The following is an 11,090-nucleotide window of genomic DNA, read 5'->3' as shown; positions in this document are numbered from 1 at the left end:
TGCAGAACACTCGCAGACCAAATTACTCGCAATCCAAGATTTTACTGTATTTGGCTGCTACTATAAATATCCACATGATGTTGATGACGATGGCAAGCCACCACGTGGGTGAGCTGCGATGATTTGTGATGGTTCAGGGCTTCTGAAAAAACGAGCCTGCAACACAAGCAGCTCAGTTGGGGGGCCTGGCAAAATATAAAATAGTGACGGAGTTCATACTCTTTGGTTCTTTCGGTAAAGTCACAGGTAGAAAAATATTTTAAAATATTAAAAAATAAAGTCACAGGTAGAAAAATATTTTAAAATATTTAAAAATAAAGTCACATAGGTAGAAAAATATTTTAAAATATTTAAAAATAAAGTCACATAGGTAGAAAAATATTTGAAAATATTTTAAAACAAATTCACGTAGGTAGAAAAATATTTTTAAATATTTTAAAATAAAGTCATAGGTAGAAAAATATTTCTAAATATTAAAAAATAAAGTCACAGGTAGAAAAATATTTTTAAATATTTTAAAGTAAATTCACATAGGGTAGAAAAATATTTTTTAATATTTTTCTACCCTACGTGACTTTACCGAAAGAAGCAACGAGTACGGAGGATTCCTGCAGTCACGAAAGCTTCAAATCAAGATTAGTGACAGAGTTGTAGTTTTCACGACTACCACGAACGACGACTAACCAATCTTGATCTGAAGTTTCCGTGACTGCTGGGATCCATACTCTTTGGTTCTTTCGGTAAAGTCACGTAGGGCAGACAAATAATAGATCGCGACGCTTCGATCGCAGTGTTTTTCTTGCTGCGGTTGTCCCTACTGATGACGATTGCTTGTGGCGTTGCCATCGAAACCGTCGTGGATCTATTATTTTTAAAGCCTTTATATTAAGTTCACTTGCTTGCTTGCTTGTGCGCTTACGACCGTGCAAATCTTTCGGTCGTTTTTTAACCCACTTCCCGTGATCCAATCGAGCTGACGTTTTGCACACAGACTCGTTGTGCGTGACAATTTATTTTCGTGAAAAAAAATTCAAAAATTTTCCACTTTTTAGGAAAAAAAAAATCCATATTTAATTTAAAATACCAATGTGATAAAAATGAAACTCTTACTCAAGAAAAACAGAAATGAATAATAAAATAAAACCGATGCCACGCATATAAGGAATTTATAGTGAAAAACTTTGTTTTTACGGGTTAATTTTTTCTGCCCTACGTGACTTTACCAAAAGAATCAACGAGTGCGATTGACCACTACGGCAGGACAGGGAACCTTTTGTCTTCTAGATTTGAAGCTTTCGTGACTGCAAGGATTCATACTATTAGTTTTTTCGGTAAAGTCACGTAGGTAAAAAATGAATTTAAAATTAATAAAAATAAAATAAAAATCACGACGTTTCGGAGGCAACACAAGTCTCCGTCATCAGGTGGGACCGTCACAGCCAGATTTGCTGTATCAAGTGATACATAAAACGCATTCAAGTGACACAGCAAATCTGGCTGTGACGGTCCCACCTGATAACGGAGACTTGTGTTGCCTCCGAAACGTCGTGATTTTTTATTATTTTATTTTTATTATTTTTTTTAAATTATTTTTTATTTCCTACATGGTGACTTTACCGACAAAACGAAGAGTATGAACCTTTTTTCTGCCAAGTGCCATTTGTATATTTAGAACATCATTTGCGGGCCGTACAACATTATCAACTTAAACATTAGCCCGTTTATATTTGGTCAAACATTTCATCAACTCGCCTCCCTAATGCGATGGGCTGGAACTGCTTATCTCTGGCGAGGCGTGTGATGATGTTAGCTGCTGGTATCGACGATGTTGCTGCTACTCGCAACTGCTTTTCCACGTTTGCTCATAGAGATTTATTGAATTTCGAGTCCCGCCTGCGGTTGCCTTGGCAGGGCCAGACCCAAATGATTTCGCGGGCCTCATACGGCCCCCACCCCTGCACTCCGGGCTCCCCCCCGCCCCCCCATATGGCCCCCCCCCCCGTGGCTCCGCCCCCCCTTGGCTCCGCCTCCCCTTGGCTCCGCCCCCCCCCCCGTGGCTCTGCCCCCCCTGTGGCTCCGCCTCCCCTTGGCTCCGCCCCCCCCCCCCCAGTGGCTCCGCCCCCCCCCCCCCCCGTGGCTCCGCCCCCCCCCCCCCCGTGGCTCCGCCACCGCTCTCACAGCAGACAGACGGTACGGGGTCTGGTGGGGGCCGTTGCGGGGCCGACTTTGGCCTGCACGCCAGAGAATCTGGCGTGCAGCGTCAGCGAGGTCTGTGAGGGCGACACAAACACAGCGGCGGCACCGCCACCACCGCCACACCTTAGCGGAGCGTCGGGCGCTGGGGGGGGGGGGGGGGGGGCAAGGGAGCGCAATGCACGGACGCACGCACACTCACGCACGCACACTCACACAAAGACACGCACAAAGACACGCACACACTCACGCGCGCGCACGCACACTCACGTACACTCCCACATACACACAAAGACACGCACACACACAGACGACAAATGTACACACTTACAGGGTAATGACCCACGGTCTCTACTCTAGACCCTGACCCCCACCCACAGCCTCCACTCTAGACCCTGACCCCTGACCCCCACCCACAGCCCCCACTCTAGACCCTGACCCCCACCCAGAGTCTACACTCTAGACCCTGACCCCTGACCCCCACCCACAGCCTCCACTCTAGACCCTGACCCCCACCCACAGCCTCCACTCTAGACCCTGACCCCTGACCCCCACCCACAGCCCCCACTCTAGACCCTGACCCCCACCCAGAGTCTACACTCTAGACCCTGACCCCCACCCACAGCCTCCACTCTAGACCCTGACCCCCACCCACAGCCTCCACTTTAGACCCTGACCCCTGACCCCCACCCACAGCCCCCACTCTAGACCTGACCCCCACCCAGAGTCTACACTCTAGACCCTGACCCCTGACCCCCACCCACAGCCTCCACTCTAGACCCTGACCCCCACCCACAGCCTCCACTCTAGACCCTGACCCCTGACCCCCACCCACAGCCCCCACTCTAGACCCTGACCCCCACCCAGAGTCTACACTCTAGACCCTGACCCCTGACCCCCACCCACAGCCTCCACTCTAGACCCTGACCCCCACCCACAGCCTCCACTCTAGACCCTGACCCCTGACCCCCACCCACAGCCCCCACTCTAGACCCTGACCCCCACCCAGAGTCTACACTCTAGACCCTGACCCCTGACCCCCACCCACAGCCTCCACTCTAGACCCTGACCCCCACCCACAGCCTCCACTCTAGACCCTGACCCCTGACCCCCACCCACAGCCCCCACTCTAGACCCTGACCCCCACCCAGAGTCTACACTCTAGACCCTGACCCCTGACCCCCACCCACAGCCTCCACTCTAGACCCTGACCCCCACCCACAGCCTCCACTCTAGACCCTGACCCCTGACCCCCACCCACAGCCCCCACTCTAGACCCTGACCCCCACCCAGAGTCTACACTCTAGACCCTGACCCCTGACCCCCACCCACAGCCCCCACTCTAGACCCTGACCCCCACCCACAGCCTCCACTCTAGACCCTGACCCCTGACCCCCACCACAGCCCCCACTCTAGACCCTGACCCCCACCCACAGCCTCCACTCTAGACCCTGACCCCTGACCCCCACCCACAGCCCCCACTCTAGACCCTGACCCCCACCCACAGCCTCCACTCTAGACCCTGACCCCTGACCCCCACCCACAGCCTCCACTCTAGACCCTGACCCCTGACCCTGACCCAGAGTCTACAGCTCCCCACCTGCTTGGGCAAGCGGAAGGTCTCCAGGCTGAGCGAAACTCCACGGGGCTGCGCAGGCGAAGCCCAACGGCCACCACCGTCGCCACCACCGCCACGGCCACCACCACCACCACGGCCATCACCGCCACCACCGCCACCACCACCACCACCGCCTCGGCCGCCGCCACCACCGCCACCACCGCCTCGGCCGCCGCGAGCCAACACCGTTGCTGCTCTTGACGGCGGCGACGAGGTGGAGGAGGAGGAGGGGGGGAGGGGGAGCGGGGGAGGGGGAGCGGGGGGGCGGGGGGGGGGCTGGGGCCTGGCGGACACGAGGAGGAGGGAACCCGAGCAGCCCAGCACGATGCGGTGGGGCGACGATGACGCCGACGATGACGCTGGTGGTGGCGGCGGTGGTGGCGAGGTGGAGGAGAGATGGGCCTTGTTGTTGTTTGTGGATGAGGGTCTGTGAGGGAGCGGAGTGGGGGTGGGAGACAAATACAAAGATCCCCCGTATAGCCTTAACAGACTGTTGGGGCAAGTGCTGTTGGCGAGTGGCAGCATCGTCAGGGTGCGGGATCGAACCCACGACCTCCTGCAGACCAGGCGAGGTAGTTAACATCTCCGAGCCACCGTGATGATGATGATGAGAGACACAGACTCCAAATATACAGCAGGCGTCAAGGTCGGGATCGAACCCACGACCTCCTGTACACCAGGCGAGGTAGTTAACATCTCCTAGCCACCGTGATGATGATGATGATGAGAGCGAGAGATGCAGACTCCAAATATACATCAGGCGTCAAGGTCGGGATCGAACCCACGACCTCCTGTACACCAGGCGAGGTAGTCAACATCTCCCAGGAATCGAACCCACGACCTCCTGTAGACCAGGCGAGGTAGTCAACATCTCCCAGGAATCGAACCCACGACCTCCTGTAGACCAGGCGAGGTAGTCAACATCTCCCAGGAATCGAACCCACGACCTCCTGTAGACCAGGCGAGGTAGCCAACATCTCCCAGGAATCGAACCCACGACCTCCTGTAGACCAGGCGAGGTAGTCAACATCTCCCAGGAATCGAACCCACGACCTCCTGTAGACCAGGCGAGGTAGTCAACATCTCCCAGGAATCGAACCCACGACCTCCTGTAGACCAGGCGAGGTAGTCAACATCTCCCAGGAATCGAACCCACGACCTCCTGTAGACCAGGCGAGGTAGTCAACATCTCCCAGGAATCGAACCCACGACCTCCTGTAGACCAGGCGAGGTAGTCAACATCTCCCAGGGATCGAACCCACGACCTCCTGTAGACCAGGCGAGGTAGTCAACATCTCCCAGGGATCGAACCCACGACCTCCTGTAGACCAGGCGAGGTAGTCAACATCGCGGCGATGACGGAGGCTCACGTACGCTCGCTTGGCGGGCTGCGTCGTTGCTCGAGGATTGGCGATGGAGACGGTCAGCATCGTGCTCGGAGAGGCCTCGGCATTCCGCCTGACGCAGTACACACACACACAGAGACACACACAGATACACACAGATACACACACACACAGAGACACACACAGACACACACAGATACACACACACACACAGACACACACACACAGAGACACAGATACACACACAGAGAGATACACACACACAGACACACAGATACACACAGACACACACACACACAGACACAGACACACACACACAGACACACACAGATACACACAGACACACACACACAGACACAGACACAGACACACACAGACACACACAGATACACACAGACACACACACACACACAGACACAGACACACACAGACACACACAGACACACACACACAGACACACACACAGAGAGATACACACACACAGACACACACAGAGACACACAGACACACAGAGATACACACACACACACACACAGACACACACACAGAGACACACAGACACACACACAGACACACACAGATACACACAGAGATACACACACACACAGACACACACACAGAGAGACACACACACACAGACGCACACAGACACAGAGACGCACACACACACCCAGACACACAGAGACGCACACACAGAGACACACACACAGAGAGATGCACACACAGACAGACACACAGAGAGACGCACAGAGACACACACAGACACACACAGCCAAACAAAGACACACACAGAGACACAGACACACAGAGACTCACACAGAGACACACACAGAGACACACACACAGAGAGACACACAGAGACACACAGAGACACACAGACACACACAGACTCACACAGAGATCCCCCGTGTAGCCTCTAACAGACTCTCTCTCACTCTCTCTCTCCCCACACTCTCCCCCCAAACTCCCCCACTCTCTCCACACTCCCCACTCTCTCCCCCCACACTCTGTCTCCCCCCACACTCTCCCCTCTCTCTCTACCCACTCTCTCTCTCCCCACTCTCCCCCCACTCTCTCCCCCCCCCCACTCTCTCTCTACCCACACTCTCCCCACTCTCTCCCCACATTCTCCCCCCACTCTCTCCCCCCCCCCCCCCACTCTCTCTCTCTCCCCACACTCCCCACTCTCTCCCACTCTCTCTCCCCCCACACTCTCTCTCTCTCCCCACACTCTCCCCTCTCTCTCTACCCACTCTCTCTCTCCCCACACTCTCCGCCCCCCCACTCTCTCTCTCTCTACCCACGTGTGTCCGTGCCGAGCTCCGTGCATGCTTCTGCCATCTGGAGTCTCACCCCAGGCCTGGGCACGCACGGAGACACACGGGGAGACGCGGGGAGACACACAGGGAGACACACGGGGAGACGCGGGGAGACACGGAGACACACGGAGACACACGGAGACACACGGAGACACACGGTGAGACACACGGAGACACACGGGGAGACACACGGGGAGACACACGGGGAGACGCGGAGAGACACGGAGACACACGGGGAGACACACGGGGAGACACACGGAGACACACGGGGAGACACGGAGACACACGGGGAGACGCGGAGACACACAGGGAGACACACGGAGACACACGGGGAGACACACGGAGACACACGGGGAGACACACGGAGACACACGGGGAGACACACGGGGAGACGCGGGAGTGGTGAGCGGCGGTGGTGAGTCGTGGTGGTGAGCGGCGGTGGTGATGGTGAGTGGTGGTGAGTGGTGGTGAGCGGTGGTGGTGAGTGGTGGTGGTGATGGTGATGGTGAGTGATGGTGAGTGGTGGTGAGCGATGGTGGTGAGTGGTGGTGGTGAGCGGTGGTGGTGAGTGATGATGAGTGATGGTGAATGATGGTGAGTGGTGGTGGTGAGTGATGGTGGTGAGTGATGGTGAGTGATGGTGAGTGATGCTGGTGAGTGATGGTTTAGTGATGGTGAGTGATGCTGGTGAGTGATGGTGAGTGATGGTGAGTGATGGTGAGTGATGGTGAGTGATGGTGATGGTGATGGTGAATGATGGTGAGTGGTGGTGGTGAGTGATGGTGGTGAGTGATGGTGAGTGATGGTGAGTGATGCTGGTGAGTGATGGTGAGTGATGGTGAGTGATGCTGGTGAGTGATGGTGAGTGATGGTGAGTGATGGTGATGGTGATGGTGAATGATGGTGAGTGGTGGTGGTGAGTGATGGTGGTGAGTGATGGTGAGTGATGGTGAGTGATGCTGGTGAGTGATGGTGAGTGATGGTGAGTGATGCTGGTGAGTGATGGTGAGTGATGGTGAGTGATGGTGAGTGATGGTGGTGAGTGGTGGTGGACTCACCGCCACACCACGGAGGGAGTTCACCCTCCTCTGCCGCTCTCTCCTCTGTCTGAGTCGAGCGTCGAGCTGAGCCGGGCCAGACAAAGGCACGGGCAGCCTGCACCATCACCAACATCAACAACATCAACAACATCAACAACATCATCACCATCACCAACATCAACATCACCACTATCAACATCACCACCATCACCACCAACAACAACATCACCACCATCACACCATCACCAACAACAACATCACCAACATCATCACCATCACCACCAACAACAACATCACCACCATCACACCATCACCAACAACAACATCACCAACATCACCACCACCGTCACCACCAACACAGTCACCACCACAGCCATCAATGCACCATGCTTAATCACTTATCCTGCTACTGCTGCTGTTACTGCTGCTATTACTGCTGCTGCCACTGCTGCTGCCAATGCAGCTGCTGTTACTGCTGCCACTGCTGCCACGTTGACCAACAAAAGGAAACGAATAAATAATAAGTATAACCAGTAAAAACAAAGTTTTTCACTATAAATCCTTTATATGTGTGGCGGCTAGAGTCCTCTCGTCCTCTGGCTTGAGATGGCTGCCACCTATGGGTCAGATGATTGCATTGCACCATTAAGCAATTGGTAATTAAATATAATATTTTTGTCCTAAAAAGTGGAAAATTTTTGAAAAAAAATTTCACGAACATTAATTGTCACGCACGACGAGTCTGTGTGCAAAATGTCAGCTCGATTGGATCACGGGAAGTGGGTTAAAAAACGACCGAAAGATTTGCACGGTCCTAAGCAGCAAGCAAGTGAACTTAATATAAACGATTTAAAAATCAAAGATTCCGATACCTGCCCAGGGTCGCCCGCCCGTACGCCCCTCTCCACCTCCACCGCTGCTGCTGCTGCTGCTGCGCCTGCTGCTGCTGCTGCTGCTGCATCCTCTGCTGCACGTGAACAGCTGTCAGCCCCTGCTGTCCCAGCTTTCGTTTCGTCCACAGCTGCAACTTCTGTTGCTGTTGCTGCCGCGGCTGCTGCCGCTGCTGCTGCTGTTGCTTCTGCTGCTGCCTTTGCTGTTGCTGCTGCTGCTTCTGCTTCTGCTGCTGCTGCTTCTGCTGCTTTGGCTGCCTCTGCTGTTGCTGCTGCTTCTGCTGCTGCTTCTGCTTCGGCCTCTGCTGCTGTTGCTGCTGCTTCTGCGTCTGCTGCTGCTGCTTCGGCCTCTGCTGCTGCTGCTGCTGCAACAGACGAGTATGCTGCAAGCGGCCAGCCCTGTACATCAGCTGAGTCTGCACGGGTGACACGGGAGGAGAGAGGCCCATGGCAGTGGAGATCATTCGAACGGTATTCTTCAGACGAGTATGGGGTGCGGTGGTCGACTCATTGGGTGGGTAGGTGAGTGGGTGAGTGGATGGGTGGGTGTGTGGGTGTGTGGGTGGTTGGGTGAGTGGGTGTGTGAGCAGTTGAGTGAGCGATTGGGTGGGTAAGCCGGTGGGTGGGTGAGCGGATGGGCGAGCGGGTGGGTGAGTGGGTGGGTGAGTGGGTGGATGAGTGGATGAGCGAGCGAGTGAGTGAGTGAGCGAGTGAGTGGGTGAGCGAGTGAGTGGGTGAGCGAGCGAGCGAGCGGGCGAGCGAGTGAGTGGGTGAGCGAGCGAGTGAGTGAGTGGGTGAGCGAGCGAGTGAGTGGGTGAGCGAGCGAGTGGGTGAGCGAGTGAGTGAGAGGTGAGTGGGTGAGTGAGTGGGTGAGCGAGTGAGTGGGCGAGCGAGTGAGTGAGCGAGTGAGTGAGTAGGTGAGCGAGCGAGTGGGTGAGTGAGCGATTGAGTGAGCGGGTGAGTGAGCAGGTGAGCGAGTGGGTGAGTGAGCGAGTGAGTGGGTGAGTGGGTGGGTGAGTGGGTGGGTGAGTGGGTGAGCGAGCGAGCGAGTGAGCGAGTGAGTGAGTAGGTGAGCGAGCGAGTGGGTGAGTGAGCGATTGAGTGAGCGGGTGAGTGAGCAGGTGAGCGAGTGGGTGAGTGAGCGAGTGAGTGGGTGAGTGGGTGGGTGAGTGGGTGGGTGAGTGGGTGAGCGAGCGAGCGGGTGAGTGAGCGAGCGAGTGGGTGAGCGGGTGGGTGAGTGGGTGAGTGAGTGAGCGAGTGGGTGAGCGAGTGGGCGAGTGGGCGAGCGAGTGGGCGAGCGAGTGGGCGAGTCTTGCGGCGGGTACCCGGTAAGGCACGGTTCGTCTCCTCGCAGCAAGCCCAGTCCGCACGGCCACGCGCTTCGGTGCTGCGAGCACAAAGACAAAGGACCCCCGTGTAGCCTACGCATGCTGTCGGGGCAAGTGCTGTGAGCAAGTAGCAGCAGGCAGATGTCACACGAGGGGGTGGGTGGCGAACACCACGTGTGGAAAACCCGATTCCGATATTGACTACGTCACCGGCTCACAGATTACCAGGTGTAATGCCCCACTCAGCTGCTATTGTAGTAGTTAGTGTATTAGTTTATTTATTATTTATGAGTGTATTAGTATATTAGTGTATTAGTGTGTTAGTGTATTAGTATATTATTAGTGTATTAGTATGTTAGTGTATTAGTGTGTTAGTGTATTAGTATATTTATTAGTGTATTAGTATGTTAGTGTATTAGTGTGTTAGTGTATTAGTATATTTATTAGTGTATTAGTATATTAGTGTATTAGTGTGTTAGTGTATTAGTATATTAGTGTATTAGTATGTTAGTGTGTTAGTTTATTTATTAGTATATTAGTGTATTAGTATATTAGTGTGTTAGTGTATTAGTGTTAGTGTATTAGTATATTTATTAGTGTATTAGTATATTAGTGTATTAGTGTGTTAGTGTATTAGTATATTTATTAGTGTATTAGTATATTAGTGTATTAGTGTGTTAGTGTATTAGTATATTAGTGTATTAGTATGTTAGTTTATTTATTAGTATATTAGTGTATTAGTATATTAGTGTGTTAGTGTATTAGTGTGTTAGTGTATTAGTATATTTATTAGTGTATTAGTATATTAGTGTATTAGTGTGTTAGTGTATTAGTATATTTATTAGTGTATTAGTATATTAGTGTATTAGTGTGTTAGTGTATTAGTATATTTATTAGTGTATTAGTATATTAGTGTATTAGTGTGTTAGTGTATTAGTATGTTAGTGTGTTAGTTTATTTATTAGTGTGTTAGTATATTAGTGTATTAGTATGTGAGTGTATTGGTTTATTTATTATTCATTATTATGTTAGTGTATTAGTGTATTTATGATTTACGAGTGTGTTAGTAGTATATTAGTAGTATGTTATTAGTGTATTTATGATTTATGAGTGTGTTATTATGTTAGGGTATTAGTGTATTTATGATTTACGAGTGTGTTAGTAGTGTATTACTAGTGTATTTATGATTTACGAGTGTGTTAGTATGTTAGTGTATTTATTCTTTACGAGTGTGTTAGTATGTTAGTGTATTTATGATTTACGAGTGTGTTACTATGTTACTGTATTTATTCTTTACGAGTGTGTTAGTAGTGTATTACTAGTGTATTTATGATTTACGAGTGTGTTATTGGTATA

General features: G+C 52.2%; 1 protein-coding gene across 2 annotated transcripts; it reads right to left on the bottom strand.

Moving 5' to 3' along the window:
• Window positions 1–2,145: 2,145 nt before the first annotated feature.
• LOC133360911 (uncharacterized protein DDB_G0285291-like) lies at window positions 2,146–10,962 on the bottom strand. 2 transcript variants are annotated; one of them, XM_061579794.1, is made up of 8 exons: window positions 9,732–10,958; window positions 8,755–8,822; window positions 8,389–8,706; window positions 7,535–7,631; window positions 6,462–6,517; window positions 5,186–5,269; window positions 3,794–4,238; window positions 2,146–2,270 (listed from the first exon to the last, which is right to left on the bottom strand). In XM_061579794.1, exons 2-8 carry the CDS (start codon window positions 8,811–8,813, stop codon window positions 2,175–2,177), a joined length of 1,155 nt encoding a protein of 384 aa, XP_061435778.1. In that variant the 5' UTR covers window positions 8,814–8,822; window positions 9,732–10,958; the 3' UTR covers window positions 2,146–2,174. The 2 variants fall into 2 exon arrangements, with proteins under 2 accessions (XP_061435778.1, XP_061435776.1); XM_061579792.1 differs by having other exon boundaries at window positions 8,389–8,822; window positions 9,732–10,962.
• Window positions 10,963–11,090: the final 128 nt, after the last annotated feature.

Source organism: Lethenteron reissneri, chromosome 70 (genome assembly GCF_015708825.2).
Source record: "Lethenteron reissneri isolate LAM-NWPU_2019-01 chromosome 70, ASM1570882v1, whole genome shotgun sequence".
In the NCBI taxonomy this organism is placed as follows: Eukaryota; Metazoa; Chordata; class Hyperoartia; order Petromyzontiformes; family Petromyzontidae; genus Lethenteron; species Lethenteron reissneri.
The sequence above is the reverse complement of the archived record's forward strand: the minus strand, read 5'-3'. Positions and strand labels throughout refer to the sequence as shown.